This window comes from Anticarsia gemmatalis, chromosome 3 (assembly GCF_050436995.1).
Source record: "Anticarsia gemmatalis isolate Benzon Research Colony breed Stoneville strain chromosome 3, ilAntGemm2 primary, whole genome shotgun sequence".
Classification (NCBI taxonomy): Eukaryota; Metazoa; Arthropoda; class Insecta; order Lepidoptera; family Erebidae; genus Anticarsia; species Anticarsia gemmatalis.
This window is the reverse complement of record NC_134747.1, coordinates 1,101,523-1,124,514: the sequence shown is the minus strand read 5'-3', so window position 1 is coordinate 1,124,514 and position 22,992 is coordinate 1,101,523. Positions and strand designations below refer to the sequence as shown.

Below are 22,992 nucleotides of genomic sequence, written 5' to 3'. Positions count from 1 at the left end.
CCTTTACCTTGCTATATAACTAACATAGTTTTGTGACTAACTTATACTAAGCAATATATTTTGAGGACTTGGGAGGATTTTGTCAAGTAGCATAAGTCCCTAATATGATAATTGTCAGTAACTTTTATAGCATATCCCTGAAATTCTAACAATTAAAATGATGTACTTACAATGTTTCCTATTTTACATTTATTAAACGACATAACAAAACAAGAGGTGCAGTTTGCGTGTGTTTTTATTTTTTACATCTTTTAATTTTCAGTGTTACAATAAGTTAGAAGGAAGAAAACCTTACAGAAAAAAAGCACAGAATTTCATGGAACAGACTGGTCGAAGACTTATGATCACAGTAGTGTATGATATAAAAGGATTTTTTTATTTAAAATGATGTAGAAAAAGGGGTACATTCATCTTCATTTGGATTAGGCACCGATATCAGAAATTGCTCTTTGATTTACTTTGAATATACGTATAAAAATATCCAGTAGGTTATATGATATTATTAAGCTTCTCATGGCAAAACCCCGTCATTTTAGGGAGGTAATTCGACACTGTAGCCGCTCATAAAGAGGTTACGTCGTCTAATAAACCACAAAGTGCTTCTTGACGGTCGCTCTGAGGAAATTGCTAATTATCACATTATGTATACGTTAGCGTTACGTGGCAGAGCTACCTTAAACAAGGAGAGAAGAAAGCATGAAAATTATATCGCTTTTTTTGCATCTTTTAAAGTTCCTATTCTATTTCACCTATGCATATAAATAAGTCATAAATTAAATGTCCTTCAATCATTTTCGTGTTAAATGGATTTGGCCATTGAACCGACATTAACTTAGAAGATGCGATATAATGTGCTTTATAGTTGTGAAATAGGTACCAAAAACACTAATATTTATTTAGCCTTAACACTGCAAATCTAGTCTTGCCTCGCCGGAATTTTTACATACATACCAAGTAACAACTTAACCCAAAACAACTTATTGTGGATTGAACTTTAATATTATTCTGCTCTAGGTGGGAATCGAACCCACAACCTCCACACTCAATGTGTCACTATTTTAAAATCTGGATGTCGTTGTTTTGTGACATGATTAAATTTAACTCATATGATATAGAGGTATAACGGCAGAGGAAAGGCATCCTTTAAACCACTGCGCTATACGAGTACATGCCGAATCAGAGTTAGATTCGAGATAATGCGAAAAAATGCGTGGAGGTCGTCCCGAGGTAATAGCACGTACATTGTATAATCAACGTCGCGTCGTCCTGCTCTCACTACTGACCTACAAACTGTTTAGATGGTTTACTATGAAATTCGCACATAGTAGAAATTTGTTAAGTTCTTAATAAAAATAATGATGCCTCCGTGGCGCAGTGGTTTAGGTCGCCACGCCGTTACCATTGCGTCGGGATGTCGTGGGTTCGATTCCGACACGGAACAGTTATTTGTGCGCTCTGCAAATAATTGTTTCGGGTCTGGTTGTGCTTTGTGTCCGTTGTTTGTATGTCTGTAAAAATCCCCGCGACACAAGAGCAATTCTTAGTGCGGGAGTTACCTAAAAAAAAGAAAATTTATTACTGGTATAAGTATTCACCTTCCACACAAGTGGTAAAGGGTTCCAAAACCAAGACACACACTGACTTTCTGAAACGATATTTGTATTAGATCTGGGCTTTATTTGCAATAACGGCAGAGGAATACTCCTGGAGGCAGCAGGCCTGAGAGTTCTTTAAACAGTAGTTGAAAAAATGCAAAGTCAGCGATCTGCACTTGACGTGCGATTTTAGTTAGGTACCAATAAAATTCCGTGACGTCTGTGCAAACAAAGCATTTCTTAAAGAACTTGAACCCTTTAGGAAGGTAGGAATATAGCGCTCTAAACAATATCTCGACTGGCTTTTATGTAAGTGCAAAGAAATGAAACCTATCAATACATAAAAAATAAGTTCCCTCGCCTCTGTCTGTATGTTCGCGAAAATTTCAAGATCTACAAAACGGATTTTAAAATATTTTATCATCAACAAAAAAACGTGCTTCTCCAGTGAGGAAGAGGTTTAAGAGTGAAGTGTATTAAGGTAGCCCGGGCGAAGCTGGGACAGGCCGCAAGTTTCCAAATAAAATTAATCAACGATCGTCCGTTTCCATTCATCACATATTTTTATTCTCCGACTGCATTTTAATTCGACACCGGCCAAATTACAGACATCAAGTGTCAAGTTCAGTTATTCACCAACCAAACAAATACCGTAATCACCCAATAAATTAAAAGGAAAAAAAGGCCGCCATTTTAAAGTAATTTTCCTTAATACCTAATAAAGAACCATTGAAGCGCGCAGGCATTCAATCATACAGCCTTCTGCGAATAAATCTGATAATAAATCGGCCATTGGCAGATTGCGATGCTGACCAGTGCTTATTGGGCGTGGAGAAAAAAAAAGGGAATGTTTATGCTCTTTATTCGGGTGCGCGGGCGCAACGTCAATCATATGAGCGCGGTGCGGTTAACGGGTTGGGATGTGATATTCGATAGCGATTTTGGTGTCGATAAAGTTATTTTTTGTATATTTTCTGGTTAGCTGTATTTTCTACTTAATCATGAGACGAAAAACCTATCAAAAACTAATTTTGCAATAGATAATCGGCTAACTATTATAGATATTGACTCTGATAAAAATTTGCTGATGGATTGTACATATACAAGATGATTATAGAATAAAGTTATTTATTGTTTATTGTGTCACAGACGTAAAACGCTAAGTAAATAAGTTTATGTAACGTTACGACATCATCCTTGATTTATGTGTAATCTGACCGAAACGTTAGCACCAAAATCTTTATACATATATGCTAACGGAACTCATTAAACGTTTGTGTATGCATTTGTATTACCAGAATTAGAGCAGTTCTTCTTCTACTTAAATAGTTTTTACAAAAATTGATTCTATATTATTATCTATTAAAACAATTGGAACGTTTATTAGACTCCATAGATGTTCGCTATCGATATTCGCGTGTGTATGGTCCCGGACAGCACCACATAGCGGTACTGACGCGAGGGGTGAGATAACTCGCGCTTCAACGTCTTCCATCACATGATCCACCATGCAGATTCAGGGCTGCCACGGAATATGCCAATTTTAAACGTTAAGTGTTTAATTACATTTATTTGTAAATGAAAAGTTCAATACATGTTTTTGGTACGATTTAAATCTTGTAGGAACCATGTTGTATCAAATTATTTTAAAATAATGTTGTATAATAAAGTTTCGAATAATCTTTGTGGGTAGCAAAATTATTTACGTCTATTGGTTATACCAGTAGCAATAGATAGATTTCAAATATAACAGAATTAAAGTAGATCTGATCTACAAATTATGTATTTATCTATTTGAGGAAATAATATGATATAATTGTAAGTGTTAGTAATTATGTGAAAATTATTGTATTTTTGGGTATTCTAGATTTTATTCAGCATTATCATTAGCAAAACCATCCTAGATTTCCTATTTATTTGTTGTCTGATCCGAATATAAACAAAATAAATACTTAAAAGTACTCTACATCCATTCGTAATAAACTCAAAACACACCAATAAATTCCCATAATTTCTCACATTACAATCCGAATTTAATAATTCTATTAAATACTTTTCTCAGAGAAAGTCCTCGTCAGCCCTGTGTTAATTTGGTGGTCGGCTGCAATATAAAGGTATGTCCTTGACGTAGGGCTCCACACGCAGCCTGCGCCTCGCACCGACATCACCATGGAGGGACCCACCAAGACGACCGTACTCGTGAGTACTGTGTATTTATTGATATTTTCATTAATTAATTATATTAGCAGACAGTAAAAAGTTTAATGGCCAAAATTAAGTGTCGGATAACTTATCCAATAGATAAAGTGGTAGCAAATGCATGTAAAACTTAAAAATTGAAATGCATAAAAAACTTTATCTAATAAGGTACCTAACTTATACTTTTTCCGAAGTGTAGATATTGCGCTTTAAAATTAGTTTAAAATGTATAATATATTTTAAAATTAAAGGCGAAGATTTCTCTGACGGTCATATTATATTTATAATTAAAGCAAGCCCAATTACTATTTGGATCCCACCCATAGTATTATGGCTGACATAACATGTCTCCGAGCTACGACGGAGGTTTTAAGGATCGCTATTATTTTAAGGACTCGAATACGTAGAATAGTAGTAATGACAAGAAATCGATTTTGCCTTCGTTAAATAATTGTTTTTATATTTTTTCAGTAATTATAATAATTTGGGTACAAAATTTAATGTGTGTTAAAAAACTAGTGGTCGTTGCAACATACGTTGCAATTCACTGTTCATTAGGCGCACAAACGATACCTACTACGTTACCATTGCGCTGAAAGAGTTTTAAGTACCGGGTTCAACTTCTGTAGAACGAATATTTCTACAGCGAATGCGTATGTTATAGTTTCAGATCTAGATAAAGCTTGTATTAAATCCATTAGTGTAGCCGTACCTTAAATACATTTCTCATGTTTTCAGTTAGTACTCGCGGCTTTACACGTCGCCAGTGCGTTAGAAGCGAGAAAAGTGCTTCACATTCCCGAAAAGATCATCGGAGGGGTCATAGACATAGTGCAGAACCACAAGAACAAGCCACAGACGCAGCAGGCTACCTACCAAGCCCAGGGGCAGCAGCAGGTCCAGCAAGGATATGGATGGAACTCCGGCTACCAGGCACAGAGTCAAAACCAAGCACAGTACACAGGACAGTACGTTAACTACGGCTATCCTCAACAAGGTAACACATATCCTCAAGGAGGCTACGTGAATCAAGCAACTGGATCCTACCAATATGGTGGAACACAAACCTACCCCAACTACCCACAGAATCAATCCGGAAGCCAGATTCAATCGCAGAATCAACAATCTGGATCCTACAACCAGCAGTCTAATCAGTTCCAAAGCCAAGCCCAGAATGGTTACCAAGGCCAGCAAGTCCAAGTGCAGAATCAACAGTTCCAGAATCAGAATCAGCAAACTGGACAGTTCGGAAACCAGAACCAGCAGACGAATGTGAACTTCCAAGGCACGCAGCAAGTTGTGAATCAGCAAAATTACCAGAATCAACCTGCTGGTAACTATGTGGGACAGAATCAGGCGACTGGTAGCTATGGAAACCAGCAGGGTGCGTTTGTAAGCAACCAGCAGACTGGCAATTATGTCAGTCAGGGACAACCTTCAAACCATTATGTGCCAAATCAGCATGGACAGAATACACAGTCCTCAACATTTGTTGGCCAGACGACCCAAACTGGTTCCCATACTGGTTCTCAAGGTTTCCAAGTGTCTTCTACCCAAAACAATGGTGTTCCCGGCCCTACTTGCGTGTGCCAGGCGTGGACCAAGCCCCAAAATGATATCCCAACACAAAGAGACGATGCACCCGCTCAGAGAAATGAAGAAAAAATTGAGAAACCGGAATAAGTTCCTGTTCAAATACCTTTAGCAAATGTCTTTTAAACTTCTTGTTTCAATCGTTCCGAGTAATTTTACCGATGACTACTTGATATTATTTTAAATAATAATAATAAACGAATACAGAAAGTAATATTGATGGAGGTAAAGTTATTGGGAACGAACATACACTAGATTTTTTGTATGAAGAAATTATTTTGTCAGGCGTTTTGCCTCTGAATAATTTTGTAATGCAATGTAATGCATGTTGAATGTCTATAGAAAATTGTGTGTGTGGTAAGGCATATCATAAATAAACTTATTTATTTTAATAACTCCTCGTTTTAATACTTCGTATAATAATCTGTAAAATTAAAATATACATCACAAGTATATTCTACGAAATGAATTTTCAGGACTGTAACTCGTTGCCATGCAATTCTAAAAGGTAGTAAGGATGAAAAGTTGTAGCGCGATTTTCTACAATCGGTACTTTCTAGTATCAAGAATTTCGCATTTAAAATAAACTTAAAAATTAGTTCGTACAGAATTCATTGATAGCTAACCGGCTATCCATAGTTCGAAAAAGTGAGAAATCGCCCTCCTTTTAAAATATAATAATTTGTAAACAAGCTGTTTAATTAAAAGCCCGAGCCATAAAATTTCTCCTTTTACATATTTGTAGGCATTCCTTATACAGGGTGTCCCAAAACTCAACGATAATCCGAGACCGGATGAAAGGCCAAATCATACCAGTTCTAGGAAAAATAAAAAAAAAATACCATGTCACTTAGTTCAGCAATAATAGACATTTTTCAAAAAAGTTGAAATTCCACACCCTTGGTCGCATTTTCAAGTCCTGTGATCACCAATGTCACAATTTCGTTGTGTTTTTTTTAATTTCGTGATCTTCAATAAATATGCTATTAATCGTAAAACAAATTAATGCACCAAACAGTGTTAATTTAATGAAAAAAAGGTAAGTTTTAGTGAGTCGTGGTTCTCAAAAATATCGTTAGTTAACTTTGACGCTTCATATTGAAAAAAAAATGTACTGCACTACCCTTGGCAAGTTATTTCAAAAGTTGGCGCATTTAATCAAGATTTCAAAATGGTGCAACACTTGCCACTTTTCTTGCCATTAAACATGTTATTTTTATTTGAACGAAGAGTATCCTCGCAGATGGATCGGACACAGTAGTTCAATTTTATGACCTCCTCGTTCCCCCGATCTAAATCCAGTAGATATTTTTGACTGGGAATTCATAAAAGAAAAAGTCTATTCGAAATCAATACAAAATCTATCAGAACTTCGCCAGAAAATGGACACAGCGTCAGAAGAAATAAATGCAAGGAATTTTGCTTGACTGGTGAAAAGGTCTTTTGTAAGGCGTTGCAGAGCAGGCGTTGCATTTTTTTTTCAATATGAAGCGTCAAAGTTAACTAACGATATTTTTGAGAACCACGACTCACTAAAACTTACCTTTTTTTCATGAAATCAACAATGTTTGGTGCATTAATTTGTTTTACGATTAATAGCATATTTATTGAAGATCACGAAATTAAAAAAAACACAACGAAATTGTGACATTGGTGATCACAGGACTTGAAAATGCGACCAAGGGTGTGGAATTTCAACTTTTTTGAAAAATGTCTATTATTGCTGAACTAAGTGACATGGATTTTTTTTTTTATTTTTCCCAGAACTGGTATGACTTGGCCTTTCATCCGGTCTCGGATTATCGTTGAGTTATGGGACACCCTGTATATTATAGCACTGAAAACTACCAAAATCACATGAAATATATATATTTTATATCCTGTATCCCTAAAGGAAAACATGTTTAATTTTACTATATGACGCAGAGTTAGGCTAAGGACGTCAATTGTTTTATGAATAGAACCACAGTACCTACAGCTATTGATTTAAATTGATAATAATCAACGACCGCGCGGATCCAGCTCTTAGGTTAAGCTATGCTTGCTAAGGCTGAGCAGAGGCTAGGTGACTATATTCAACAAATCGAGTACCTCTGTGTTTCGGAAGTCATGATAAATTATGGGTCTCGGCTGTCATTTTCCAAGATCTTTGACAATCGTTACCAGTAGTTAGACGCTTGAAAGTCTGACAACCAGTCTAACAAAGGAGTATCGTGTTATAACCCAGGTAACTGAGCTATGAAGGTTAGATAGGCAGTCGCTCCATGTAAAACACTGGTATTTAGCTTCATCCGATGCGACTGAATCCGACTCGAACATAGTTGAAAGAAAGGCTGGGCTGATAAACATCACGAATTGAGCGTACGTTGTTCCTGAATAAACAATGTGAGCTGATTCTTATGAGATTTGCCGTAACTGTATCGATATCGTTTACGGTTCATAACTTATGAAATACTAGCTGACCCGCGCAACTTCGCTTGCGTCCAATAAGAGAGAATGGGTGAAATTTTTCCCCGTTTTTGTAACATTTATTACTGGTACTCTGTTTCTTTTGGTCGTAGCGTGATGATATATAGCCTATGTCCTTTCTCGGGTATCAAAATATCTCCATACCAAATTTCATGCAAATTGCTTCAGTAGTTTAGGCATGATTGAGTAGCAGACAGACAGACAGACAGACAGAGTTACTTTCGCATTTATAATATTAGTATGGATTCAGTAAAGATCTGATTTTATTTTTGTATAATACTCTTATGTTATGGCTAAGAATAAAATTATTGCTAAAAAAATGTTGAGGTTTGTGGAGATCATTGCAAGTCACGTTCTCTGGTCTCTACCTACCTACCCTAATTATGTTTATGGCGTGATATTATATAATAACGCTGACTCTATTGGTATAAAAGGTACTTTTAGTAAAAAGCGATTTTAATAAACTGATATAGTTATTTCATAAGAGTATACGAAATTATTTTTGGCAACATGAAGACTCTATTAGATTAATTGTTTGTTTCTGTTAAAACTACTCATCTTAGTTAAAAATAAAATGCTTAATAACAACATGACTAACGATGTTTATTAATAGCAAATAAAAATTGTATAAAACTATGAAGGCCTTATGTCTATCGCGTAGTACCAACACATTATTAGTTCCAATGACAATGGTTAATAAACAATAAAATATCGATCGTCATCATAATTTTATGTACAAAGTCTAGATTGCGCAGACATCAAATCAATTTTTCCTATACACTAATAACCTGGCACAATGACCAGACCTCAACACAACTTTATCAAAAACATCCCCTTTGAAAAACATCCCTAAATACATAGAGGGGAAGCCGAACCGACGGCAAACTATTATTTTGCAACCCTGTTTCCTGACCAGCGAACAAAGATCTCCCTCACCCCTCGGATGTTAAACAATTGTTATAGAACAAAGGATTAGATGCGGATAAAGAGAGGTCGCAGCAAACTGGTTTCGTATCTAGGTCTGAAACGTGCGCGCGCCGCGTTACGTAATCGTTACGTAAGGCGGCTCGGGGTTGCAGGGGTTGGCAGGCGGGCGAGGGGTGGGAAAAGCGCGGCGCGGGGAGCGACACAGGGCGAAGGCGCCGGCAATCGATTCCCGTCCGCAGTCCGGCTCGGCGCTCGAACATGGCAGACAAGACAAAGGTTGTAGAGCAATATTACGCCCCGCCGCCGGATCTGGGAAAATGGGAGTCGTTCAGGATATTCCTGTGGAACTCCGAGACTGGACAGTTCTTGGGCCGCACGGGATCCAGTTGGGGTAAGTTTTTAATTTTTTATTGGCTTTATGTAGGGGTACCCTTGCCTTTTTGGAGGGAATCGATTGATTGTCTATGAGAAAATGGTGAAAATGTAATACAGTTTTCCAATAATTTCGAGTCAAATTTTTGTTATATTAGTTAGAGACAATTTCAGTTATGTAAGGCGTGTTCTATTTTTATGAAGCTTACACAAAGGTGTAGTAAGTCACCATGTATACGTTTATCGTAAGTAGGTTTAGATAGCGCTCTTTATTTAATATTCTGTTTGACCGTTCGATTGTATTATCACAATGACCACTAATGAGTTAATTACGTACCTATCAGAGCAGATATTTTGAGCTCTTTCATCGAAGTTCTTTTTTAAATGTAGGGTATTTCCGTTTGTAGATAAGACACGCAACTTATATACTTTTTAAAGCAAATAATAAAAGTGCGTAACATAATTAATCAGGCCATCCCATTTTGAAATACTAAATGATATTTTAAATTCATGGCCATGTCTTTAGATTTCCAAAAGGAGTTGCGTTACGTAAGTGACTATAGACTTCCATAGACTACGAACCAGCCATTGTTTCATTAAGATCAATGAACTGTCCATTTATCAGTACAATTATCGTGTTCAAAATAAAACGAATGTGAATTTAATGAGTTCAGAGTTTAAATAAATAAAATGGTGCATTGATATGCATTTGGATTTGTTTTTTCGCGCCACGGTGAGGCGCGCGCATGTCGGGAGTGCGCGCGCAGCGTCCTTGCCGCGATCGATCCAAGGACGACCGAGCGCTGACGGAAATACCCGAACGTTTTAAATTGAATACGTTATTTCGTGGAAAATGATTAATTTACATTGTTTGATAAGGATTCTATTCATAGAAATGAGAACAATTTTTTATGAAGTACCATATGATATTTTTTGTGTAATGAACGAGTTACTGTCGTCTTGAAAATTGAAACAAAATTTTATATTGCTCAAGTGATTTTCTCTACTACCCACTTATTTAACAACCGTATCACAATGTAAAGACTAAAAGGAGAGAGACCTTAGCAAAATATATCGGTAGAGTCCACGAGGCATTAGGCAAGACAGATGGATAGTAGAGTAAAATCGAGGTAGACTTTTCAGGGAGTGGCCGGATGGCAAAGCGGGAAAACCTAGTCTGTCATCAAATGCATGTTCTCGTAGATTATGCAACGTTATCAAAAGGCTGTCAAGAAGTCACACCCAACTTGAGAGGGTTAGGATTGTAAAAGATTGTGGGGTAAGATTTTAGGGTGGACCCAGCTGTTCATGACAGCTTTGACAGTAAGTGTGTCAAATGTCATAAGAACATCTCGTATCGAGCTATTCTCCCTTCGATTTTCAGGTTGGATACTTTTTCTGTTAACGGACTTGTATAGAAAATACCACATTTTTACATAGAGCTCTTAGGCTTTATGTTGCTTTTTACAGGAAAGAAAAATTCTAAGATAAAAACGTGTCTGAAAAAGTTACATTTAATTTAATATCATTTCGTTTGTCATTCATTACAGAAGCATCAAGACTGAAACGTCCCTGAAAAATAATATTTTCAGGTGTTTCAGTAGGTACTCGTAAGCTTATCAGAATCCCTCCATACTAGAACGAGATAGGAATATATTTCAGTATGAGAGTAAAAGAGACAGCGCGACTTGCGGATGTCAATTTGACATACATAGACACTACGGCGCCTTCATGAAAGATCGTTAACCACTTCCTTCCTCGGACCTCAATAGCGGGTTCATTTCCGTTGAAAACTTTACCGACAGACTGCTATAACCTCATTTGTATAGTAGGGATATAGTATGAATAATTTTCATGATATATACCTAGCTCTATCTAAGTAGTATTCGCATCGCATTGCCTACAAACTCTTTACTGAAATACACTGAAAAAGTCTAATACTTGACAAAATCTAGAAGTGTGATTTACACTAGGCCTCAATTTTTTGAAGCTCTGAAAATAGACACACCCTTTATATAACATCTAACAGTACAAAAAAGTGACAGATAAATCCTTACTCATCCTTTTTCTGAAATAAACCTTAATGTTATACAAATGAATCGTAAAACATACTTTTAATTACTGAAGTATTTTCGATACATAGCTCTATCCTATTAAATTGGGAGTTACGGTGGTCATTCTATGGTTTTTAGTTTCAGGGTAATTTGAAAGCGTGCAATGAACACGCTGTTTAAAGTTGGGGACAGATGTTATAATCATATTTCTATAAAAAGCAGTCAAAAATCGTTCAATACATCTATGAATAAGCCTGAGAATGAATAAAGACTTAAGTAAAAAAGAGTAAAACAAACTTGGTGACACAATCTTTCTAATAAAAGCAATCATTCTCATACGAAAGTCCCACACAAATCAATAAAACTTCACGTGGAGCTTACACAATCAGGAGCTCGCGTCAATCAACACTAAGTGCTTGTATCTCTGCCCACCCACGTGGCAACAGATTAGTTGTAACTCAAGTAGTAAGCGTTATTAAACTCTTGTAAATCTATTCTAGAAATAGCCCAGTGTAGACATTAGCTTCAGGTGGTTGAGGGCTCAAAACCAAGGCAATATAAGAGGCACTGGTGAAGTTTTTTAGGGCCCAGGGCTTTTCCATCTCCGCACCAGATGTTCGGCTACCGGGGCGGTTTTTTAGTGGTATCACCACATAACCCAGGATTTCCCCCCAGGAAAATTGGGTATCCGAAGGGATTCTTCCCCAAGCAAAAAAAACGCAATATAAGAGATTTTCAGAGTTATGTAATCGAAAATGATCAGTTGCTCGAATAGTGAAGCAAAACTTAAGGAATATCTGAGTTCTTAAACACCTTTCAGCGTGCCTGTATCGATTGAATATTTTTCAGCAATGAGTTTCCAGGCAGTACATACGATATATAGCATAACGCCTGCCATATCCGAAGGTGTAGTCAGAGGTGTTAAAATTGCAGCCACTTTTCGCAATTCTACGTTGTTAATATGGCGGCCTAAGCCTCAATTTTGGGATCCAAGCCAGGAGAAGCATATAAAACCCTGTAGTTTTCTCATATAATGTGATATTTATCATTTTGTTTAATTCAATTTAAGTTTGCTATTTATTTTAACTACCTGACGGTATGGACGCAACTTTTTATATTTTTAATTAGGTAGAGCACTAATAGGCCTGAAAATGGAAAGTGACCGCGCTGAGTCAAAATTAAAAGCTGCGCACTTTATAAAATGAGGTTATTAATAGGCCATGTTTAATGAACGGGAACTCTCTGAAAATGCGTATAAAATATCATATGGTCAAACCATAGTATGAGTACAGTGAATGTGATGACTGAGAATATCTTATCCCGTTTGTCACCACTGCCACTGGCGACATGTGGGATTTTTTTTCCCATTTATCATCAGTGGGGACGGTGTCAGTGGTGACGACTGGGAATAACCGATGCATATGTACATCTCTACGTAACAATTTTTATGCCTGCGTTAATAAACTGTATATAGTCGTATGAGATTATTTATTGAGGAAGGACATTTTAGTCTTCGATAAGAAACAGTTCCCTGCTTTTCGACGAATTACATAGTTATTATATTTGTAATATATTTTCACGGTATTGATTCCATAGAGCACACTCAGGAATTACGACTCCCATAAGTAAGGTGGCATTTTCCAAATCATTTTTTTCCGTGATTACTTCTAACCTTACCCTAAATCGAATTATCGACTCTATAAGAGTAATATACTTAATTAAAGATCTATAGTAGACCATATTAAAGAGTTTTCACAATATTTCCCATCAAATTCTATAACTCCATTTGGTCAGTTAGCAGTGATACCATCGCGCATCATCTACATCAAAAATCCATTGCAGTAAAGGTCGAAGGTGGCGTATCCGCGCGCATGCTCGATGACCCGCCCAGTTCGTCTACCTAGTTACAAACACCTCATACATGCAGCAATGCATGGCGTTGCAAGCGATCGTTCCTAGTACCCATTAGGCCGTATTGATCGTAGTTGATACAATATTAATGGGAGCTATTTTCGAAGGCAGAAAGGGTTCTAGCTATGGCCATTAGTTCTAGGTATAAGCTGCCCTGAATGTGAAATAGGTAATAAATTATGAATTAGGCTGATATAACGAAGTTCGATCGATATGTAGTTACGAAGTTTTTGTGTTCATACAAAATGTATTATATTAGAGCACGCAATAAAAGACTAATGTTAGTGTTAGTTCGTTTTTTTAACCCTTAAAAAGTGGTCTTAAAATTGCGAAAAGTAAATTTGAGTTTAATATGAGTTTTCTAGTAGTTCCAACGAGTTGCACTGAGTTGGAAAATGCATGAATATTACGAGTTTTTCTCGAACGCCTGCCTTTTAGTCGTATATTAAAACTTACATATAAACTTGTTCAGGAATTATCTCGGTTAGGAACTAAAAGCTTGCTGCATTTCAAAACAAAATGGTCAGCCTTTTTATGAACAATACAAAACAAGCTATAGACAATATCTTAAGATGCAGATTTAAAATTGAATTTTCTGCAGAAAATAAGTTTAATGCCTAAGCAGCTAGCTCGAACATGCAAAAAATCAATTTCTAATCTATGAAAAGTTCAAAGTGATTCACAATAATTTTACCTCTAATTCAGGTTTTAATTATTATCTTTTTTGTCAAATTCGTTAACAGATTCCATCAATGTTCCAATAAGAGCATCCTTGAGTCACTCATGTAGTGAGTGGCCTAATTCCAGGACCTTTGCAGACACGCGTTAATCGCTACGTTTTGCGATGCAGCGCAAATTGTACCATCTCACTGACATTATTGGTTATTAGCGAGTAGGAGACAAGAACTTGGGTCGGCCAAGGGTATGTCTTGTATCATCACCGGTTTCTAGGGTCTTGTGGTTTTCGTGATGTTGGTTGGGTCTTCTGCAATGTTGCTTTTGAGATGGATCTACTTAGTATTCAGAAATGACACGTTTATGCTTAAGAAAATGTGATTTTATGTACATATATTACTATAACTGTTACCCTAAAGCTGTTATATTGAAAATGAAAAAGATTTTGTTTTCAAAATTAACTGCATTCGATACTTACGTATTGAATTAATGCTTGCGTCTGAATTCGAATGATTAAAAGTAGTATTATTTCATTTAAAGAATACGCTCGCTATTAGAAGAAGATTTATACATTCCTCTAGAACATTATGATACGAGATTAAGATAGATTTATACCGCGAATCATAAATAATTTACCATCGAAAATTTTTGATCGAGAAATAATCTCACTCATTCCGCCATCAAGAAAGTGTACTTTGTTAGTGGAACTTGAGAGAAAGAATTATATCTACACACTTATAATATACAAAAATTATCTCCTTCAACTTGCAAACAATATAAAAACATTATAACTAAAAGTGATTCAAATGGACCCACAACAGCATCTTAGCGTCCTTGACAGACTCTACCATAAGCAGGTGTTGTCACAGAGGGGACTTTTACAATGCTTGTCACCCCTTTTAATAGCAAGCAAGTTTGATTAACAAAAGACCATACTGTACCAAAGGTATATGACTCTATTAACAAAAAAATAATAATAAATGTTTGTACCAAATATCATCGTTTAATTATTTATCTGTCTGACCTCAAATTATCTGTTGAAAGTTTACAAAACAATAGGTAATTGCTTTATAATTACTGTTTAAATACGCAATATACCTATTATATGCAGGTCATAGCACTAGCGGATTATAGGCAATCGGAGAAAGGTACCATATAATAATACAGAATCTATATCTTTACTTATAATAAATCTGTAGAGAGGTCAATTCTTTCGAATTGAATATATAAAAAAAAAACATTGCGGGATGTTAAGAAACGGATACTGATACTGAATCTGCACGGTATCATTTCTTTTTTCTGTTTGTCTGGTATAGTCATAAAATAAGTATTGGAGCAACCTATACTTAGGATACTTTTTATCTCATAAAATTCTGATTTTCTTTGAAAATTGCATAACATTTTATAAATCATAAACTAACCTAACCTAACATAAAAATGATTAGTTATTATTAGTTATTCAAATAGTTCATCCATTTTTTTATGAAATTGTCACTAAAACCCATTTGCGTACAATGAGAGTGCATCGTAGGTTGTTCTAAATGCGGTCAGTGTTTGGCCGGCAATTTGCTAGGAAACTCCTATTGTCGCCACTTGTGATCAATTATCGGCTCAATATAGGCACAGTGTACACCAGTGAACTAGTTTAAAAAGTGGATTGGCACAAACGCAGATCAAGCACTGTCGGCTCGAAATTTTTTTGAAAATATTGTGAAATATAAAATATAAAACAACGATACAGCCTATTAGCTTTCACGTAAGTAGGTTAGTATACTATTTAGCCTTGCGTCTCTTTTAATAAAAAGTCTAAGTTCATCACCAAATGCAAATTTATACAAATTATAATATGGTACTAAGCCAGTTTATGGCATTAAAAGGACCAACTGTACAATCTACTTTTTTAACTGATGGTAAACTTATGAGTATAGTGGGATCAGTATTTAAACTCAATGTATATAGTAGTATTTTAAACACCTGCGCCAGAGTTTGCTTACAGTTATATGCCCTGATTAAAGCCCTTCTTTACTAAAAGAGGACAATGTAAAATGAACTCACTATCAACCTCACACTGTGTCTTAACTCGTCACAAACATACTACATAGAGTCCAGTGCACGATAATGACTGGCGCTCCGTCCTGAACAATTTCAGTTTATAATAATACGGTGTATCGTTTCTCACAATCTAAGCAATTAGCAAGGATTGCAAGCAATTACAATGATACATGGCGTTTTATTTCAGTTTAGAGCTTAGGCTATTCTTAGAGATAAGAAGCAGGTAAAAGTTTGAGACCTTATTTCAAAGGTTAATGAGTGCCACAGCTGGCTTAATGGATGATATTTACAAGTAAATAAATAAAACAAGTCTTTTATTAAAGGGTATAGTGTACATACTTTTGGTTTTGGTTATAAAGTTTTACTAAAATCAGACATCATAGCTTTTCCCTCTATTGTACGATGCAAGCGCGTGCGAAGATGTGCAAAGAAAAATAAAAACAAGCGAAGATCTAGGAAAATAGTACCTACACGATTCTGTAAAATCGATACTGTCGCGTATCGGAGGTTATGCGATTTAAAATATACTACATCAATATTAATTACGTCATTGTCTGTAACTGGTCGACAATGCGTAGCTACTGTTATTAATAATCTATTAAACTACGTAAAATACCTTTTCTATTTTAGTACGCAGCGTGTTAGTAGTTATGATTGCAATCTATAGACGGCCCTGAAGGCAAGGTGACTTATACTATTGTAAGTCCTTCAGGAAGCATTTGTTGCTTTTATGGGCTAATTAACATAATTAGTACCTTTATTAATTGTAATGGCGAGAGATTAAGCTGTTAAGAATAAGAAAGTTTTATTACTCAAAAAAAAAAGCTTCAACAGGAAAAAAAATCTTTACCATATTCTGGCACTTTTTACCCAATAAACAATTTATTAACTTGACACAAAAATATATGTATTGGCAAGTAATATGGCCATTACAATGATGACCCAATATCATATTGCTCAAAATCGTTATATCATAAAAAAAACTGATTACACACTATTCTTAACGAATAGTTCTTCCCACACGCTAAAAAAATGTTTTACAAATGTTCGTCGAGCATATTCTTATAAATGACATTTAAATCATGTTTGTATGTTTGTCCTCAGCAAAAATCCTGTTATTCTACCTGATCTTCTATGCGGTGCTGGTGGGATTCTTCGCCGCGATGCTGGCCATCTTCTACCAGACCCTGGACTCCAAGATGCCCAAGTGGCAGCTGGACGGATCGCTGATCGGAAGTAATCCAGGTGAAAGACACTTGTTATACTAGTGGCTTCAGTCACTGGGAGTTCAGGAATCATAACCAGCTCGACAAATATAAAGCTATACAATATTCTGAGCAGAACCACTTTGTCACTATATTATAAGCATTATTATAATAATACTATTCAAGTAGCCATAAAATACATCTTTATATGACTCTAGGAAATCTTCATGAATTGTTGATGCAGAATTTTAAAGCAGAATAAAGAAAAAAAAGTGTAATCATTATAGTTTTCTAACTGTGATCTTGAAAATTAAAGAAATCATATTTATAATGTTGTATTAACACACTATTTACTTACGAAATTAGACTGTAGAATCATACATCTTAGAGAGCGGTTATCACATAAGGTATGATTCATAACTATGTTCATGTGTCCAGGTCTGGGCTTCAGGCCGATGCCCGACTCTGCGAACGTGGAGAGCACCCTGATCTACTACAAGGCCAACGACAAGGGATCCGTGCTCAAGTGGGCTAAGATCATCGATGACTTCCTTGACCGTAAGTACACATACATTGGGTAGTTATTGCTGAAAACCCGATGACAGAAATCGGGGCACTTGTATTTTAAGGGAAGTAGTAGCTGAAAATCTTGGGTAATTCTTGGAGCGTAATATTAACTTGGTAAATTAATTCAGCACGCACTGGCTAATGTACTTTAAATTATTATACAGTCAGGTAACTGACACAGAACTTTGATTAGTAGATCTTGGATTGACTTAAAGAAACGACGAGAGATATATCGATGTATCAGGAGTAAAAGTAATTCGGAACCAAGTTTGGAAATTTCGCTTTCATAAATTCAATGATTTAACCTTCACAAGGAAATATAAATTACTTTTCCGTGCAGCTATTGAATAGTTCCCATACACGTGAGTAGAACCATGGGAATAAAACATCAGTATTTATCTTATTAGGTCATCGGATTGTCGCCTTAATCTGTATAGGAATCAGCACTAAATGTTCTTCAAGGCTGTGTATACTATATACAATATTATGGCTTGATGATCTGCAACAATTAGCAAACTACTGAGTGTAGGAAGTTAAAATTTGGTATGAAGATTCCTTAGAAAGTGCAGAGGAGAAATAAGAGGTGAGGAGAGAAAATTCCTCCCCGCAGGGAGTGAAATTCCGCGCAGGCAAAGCCGCTGGCGGAAACCTAGTATTACAATAATGTTTGTCCACCCGTGCGAAGCCGGGACAGGCCACTAGTTAAAAATATAAAAAGTAACACTTAATACTGAATGGTGTAGGTGAAAATAAAACATTTTCCCTGATGTTTAATTGATATTATTACACACAGAAATAATAATAATTGTGGTCACAGAAAACATACGAAGTAATTATATTATAAGTTATAAAAATTGATAACGATTTCCTTGAGTTTTAACTTACAAGTTTAATTAAATAATGTACTCGTGTATATATAAATGTCACCGATATTTGAACGATGAAAATTATGTAAACAGTAATATACCTTATACGTATTCTATGTATTAATTTCTTAATGGAAAATAAATTATCAAAGTGGGGAAGACCAATATGACATTGGACTATCTACAACTTGTATGCTTGACAGTCGTTATCAGTTCTAAAAAAAACCAACTCCCCACTTACCCCCGGTTTCTGAGGTACATTTAGCGGTAGTTTATTTACTCAATAGCGTTTAAGCTCATACAAAAATGACAGTTTGAATAGATAAACTACCGCTAAATGTGCTTCAGAAAAAGGCCTCTAGTAAGCAGGGGTTGACTCTGAGCTTAACCCCCAATAATTTCCGGAGGATACTGTAATGAGTCTAACCAGTAACATGATGGACCATTGATAGTTATAAAAACATGGTATAGTTGTGGCATGGCAACAGAACTTATTCGTTTGTTACTAAATACTTGCCCACATCATAGATTGTGTGGGACGTAGACGGCGAAACTCATATTTGATAGGTCTTCAACTTTTTTCATGTCAAATCTTAGAAAAATACCCTGGAGGTATAACCATGAAAACGTTATTTATTAGACAAATATACAGAATTTTTCGTATTAAAACATTAATATTCTTAAGTAAGATAAGATGGGATTAGGTTATAATGGGGCTGGCATGATCCAGATGGGATTAAAAGCCCCTAAATCAATAAAGAAAAAAAAATCATTAATAAGCAAGGCTGATTTTCAATCGCTTCTCTTGTTTCTAGAGTACCGCAAGAAGGGCAGTGGCAGTGGCGAGGCGACTGGAGCCGAGAACCGCGTGGCTTGCTCCCCCACCAGCGGCGCGACCGGCGAGAAGCAGGTGTGCGACGTGCCCGTCGATGACTTCCATCCCTGCACCTCGGGCAACCAGTACAACTACGAACAGGCTGGACCTTGCGTCTTCTTGAAGTTGAACAAGGTACGTACCTATCAATTGCTGTGTGTACAGTCAATCCATGTAAAATACTGGTACCCATGTTGACTTCAGCATAGTTGGAAAAAAGGCTAGGCCGATGATTACTTTTTCATACATGAGATTGAGGAAATATATACCTCTAAAGACAGTTGAATGGGTGGAAAGCGAATATAGCGAGGGACTTGTTCAGTTTGAATACTTTGCATTGATATAAATAACTTCTCATGAAACAGCTTTAAAAAAATCACCATATTTTGTTCCAAGGAATGTAGTGGCGCTACTTTTTAATATACTGAGTACATTATTATAGTGTGAATTATTAATAATATTTTTTATTGGTACGTTGCAGATCTTCAACTGGACTCCTAAGCCGTACAACAACACTGAGGAGCTGCCCACCAACATGCCTGAAGATCTGAAACAGCACATCAAGATGGTCGTAAGTACCCACATACTTTATATTACGATATGGTCTTTTGAAACCACAGCTCTTTAGAGAAAAAAGAAAAAAGCTACAATAGTGCACTTATCGTTACAGAAACCGATCAGCTCTATAAAAAAAATGTTTGAATTGTTTTTATAGTTCCAAGCTGCTTAAGACAAAATAAAGCCGTAACACCATACCCTCACTCTAATTATGATAGTATTCCCTACCATAAGTAGGGATTAGGGGTAGAGATCTCGATTGCCAGTTTTCAGGTGCATTTTTCTGAAGTATATTAACCACAATCTCTTGTTCCAGTCGGGCAAGCCAGAAGCGAATACCGTGTGGGTATCATGCGAGGGTGAGAACCCAGCTGACGTGGAGAACATCGGGCCCGTACAGTACATCCCCCGGCGAGGCTTCCCCGCCTACTACTACCCCTTCAACAACAAGGAGGGATACCTCAGCCCCCTCGTCGCTGTGCTCTTTGAGAAGCCAAGGAGTAAGTACACCCAGAAGACCGGAGTAGACTAATATACTACGACTAATGGTATTCTAAATATCGCTTTAGCATACCACAAGATTCTACTTTCAATTGAAATAAAGTTTTCTTTCGAAGACCAAGCAACTGAAAGTTGTTAATATGTAGCAATTTAGGATATGTCCAGCTAGACAAAGGTGAAAATTGCTAATGTTTTCGTTGTGTATTGCAGCGGGAGTGTTGATCAACATCGAGTGCAAGGCGTGGGCGAAGAACATCCAGTACGACCGCTACGAGCGGCGCGGCTCGGTGCACTTCGAGCTGATGGTGGACCGCACCTAAACGCCTCGCCCGCACACGCCGCCAATTGGCCACCACTCACCGCCAGTTGACGCCAAGGTCACCAACTGATCGCCCACCGGCCGCCAGTGACGTCTTTCGCGTCACCAAACCCCCAATTGGCCGCCGAGTTCATCAACTTACTGCCAAAAGATCGTTAGTTGATCACTAGTCATGCTAATTGGTGGTTCCCGGGTCCTCCCGGTCATGTTAGTTGTTTTAAGTGTTCTAAGGTCATGAAGGTCGCCAATTGTTCGCCCAGGCGAGGTCGAGGTCACGCCAGGCCGGCTGCCATGCGCCATTAGCAATAGCCACATAGTCGGCGATTAATTTGTATTCGTTTTAGAATAAGCCAGAGGGCGCCACTAATTTTAACTTTTGTTTGTCACGCTTCAAATAAAGTTAATGAAATTTAAAATTATTGAATATTTATTAATAATTATGTAATGTTTTCTGGACGGAGAGTCAATAAACACGCAATAGTTGGTTCCAATAGGTTTTTTATTTGTGTTTTATTGCACCTACCTGATTCCTATCCCAACACACATGGAAGCAGACACATAAAATACTTCACTAACATCAAACAAAGACAAAGGAAACTTTACTTGAAACATAGAAATACGTCAAAAAGGATTTTTTTTCTAAATTGAGAGAGAAACGTTACACTTATACAATATTCAGCAGAACAAAGTAAAATAGGTATAGGCAGAATAATATTTGGTCACGGTTCTATGAAACCGTAACTGAAATTTTGATAGAGCTGAAAGAAACCAAGGTAAAAAAAACCCAACGTCTCTTCTAGATATTGTATTATTTTTGGGAGGGCATGAAGAAATAACACAAAAAACTTACACCACGGATCTCTTATGTCGCGATTTCGGCCCGAATGGCCATTGCAAAGTGCTAGTTAGCTTTCATCCTTTCAGAAACTGTTCTAATATTTAACATGCAGGTGTCATCAAGATGTTTTTCTTCATCGGAACTATTCAAAGCTCTGTAATGTCTACGAAATTATACAAAAAAGTGCCTACCTAGTATAATTATTTAGATACTTGGTATAGCAAAAAACTCAATTACTATTCAATACCTCTATCCATAAAACATTGGAACATAAACATCTCTAAATCAATGGTAATATTATAGCTCATAAAATATGATGGCAATAAGAATAGGGAAATAAGGGCTGAAATAAAACAAACAAATATATTAGCTATCATTGTTTATGTATTGATTTCAATCGTAGTTTTTGGTTGAGGCGCTTTTAGTTTTGCACATTAAGAGCCAAACACGGAGTTCTAGAGAGAACTAAGCCTCTTACAGCCCAATTTTAGTTTGCGTATATACGAGAAGAATACAGAAATGCAATATCCGAGTTTTTGAGTTGGTTATTCGTAAAATTTTCTTAATAATAATTTTCTCAATTTTCTTTCCTTTTTTTTTAAAGTTAGTTGTCCATTGGCAACTGATAGATAGCTCCTTTCGCAATTGTGATTTAAGATTTGTTTTTATTCAAAGAGTACTCCCGCACTTAGAATTGCTCTTGTGGCGCGAGAACTTTTACAAACATACAACCAACGAACACATAGTACAATCAGACCCGAAACAATTATTTGCGTGGATCGCTCAAATAATTGTTCCGTTTGGGAATCGAACTCACGACCCCCCGACACAATGGTAGCGGCGTGGCGACCTAAACCACTGCGCCACGGAATCTGTCATAGAATGATATAGTAAATATGAAATAATGATCAATGAAAATATGTAAAAAACAATACTACTACTAAAATTATCCATATTTTGTCATAAAAAATGTCATATTAATCTCAAAATATTGTAGATTTTTATTTATAGATCGTCTCCGTTGTCATCACTCAAGCGATACTTAATTACCTTTTAATAAAGTAATGAATCGCCTATTAATAGCAAGATCTTGCAGAGCGGAACATTTTAACCTATTTGAGACACCCTTTTTCTCGACGTCCATAAATAATGTATGTAATACGCAGTCTGTACTCTGTAGATAGATGTAATACGATAAAACTTCATAAAACATTAGCACTCGAAATTCAGTCAGTTTTTTTTTGGTTTCAGTATTAAAATAGATGTTTATAATTGTTATAGCAGTAGTAGCCAATTTTTATTTTAAAATTTTAATGAAATTCCTATCTGTTTACTTTAAATTTATAAGTTATACTAATTTACAGTAATTTCTGCCCACGACTTGTAAAAGTATATAGCTTGTTTGATCCAACTCCTA

General features: G+C 36.3%; 2 protein-coding genes across 2 annotated transcripts; both read left to right on the top strand.

Annotated features, from left to right (window-relative positions):
- The first annotated feature begins 3,747 nt into the window (after positions 1–3,747).
- Positions 3,748–5,477, top strand: LOC142987098 (uncharacterized). The gene is made up of 2 exons (XM_076135649.1): positions 3,748–3,794; positions 4,533–5,477. The coding sequence occupies exons 1-2, from the start codon at positions 3,765–3,767 to the stop codon at positions 5,475–5,477; spliced, it is 975 nt and encodes a 324-aa protein (XP_075991764.1). The 5' UTR covers positions 3,748–3,764.
- Positions 5,478–8,992: 3,515 nt separating this feature from the next.
- Positions 8,993–21,230, top strand: LOC142987154 (sodium/potassium-transporting ATPase subunit beta-2-like). Its single transcript, XM_076135724.1, has 7 exons — positions 8,993–9,174; positions 16,952–17,092; positions 17,491–17,610; positions 19,301–19,494; positions 19,841–19,930; positions 20,234–20,417; positions 20,629–21,230. Exons 1-7 carry the CDS (start codon positions 9,042–9,044, stop codon positions 20,736–20,738), a joined length of 972 nt encoding a protein of 323 aa, XP_075991839.1. The 5' UTR covers positions 8,993–9,041; the 3' UTR covers positions 20,739–21,230.
- The last annotated feature ends 1,762 nt before the right edge of the window (positions 21,231–22,992 follow it).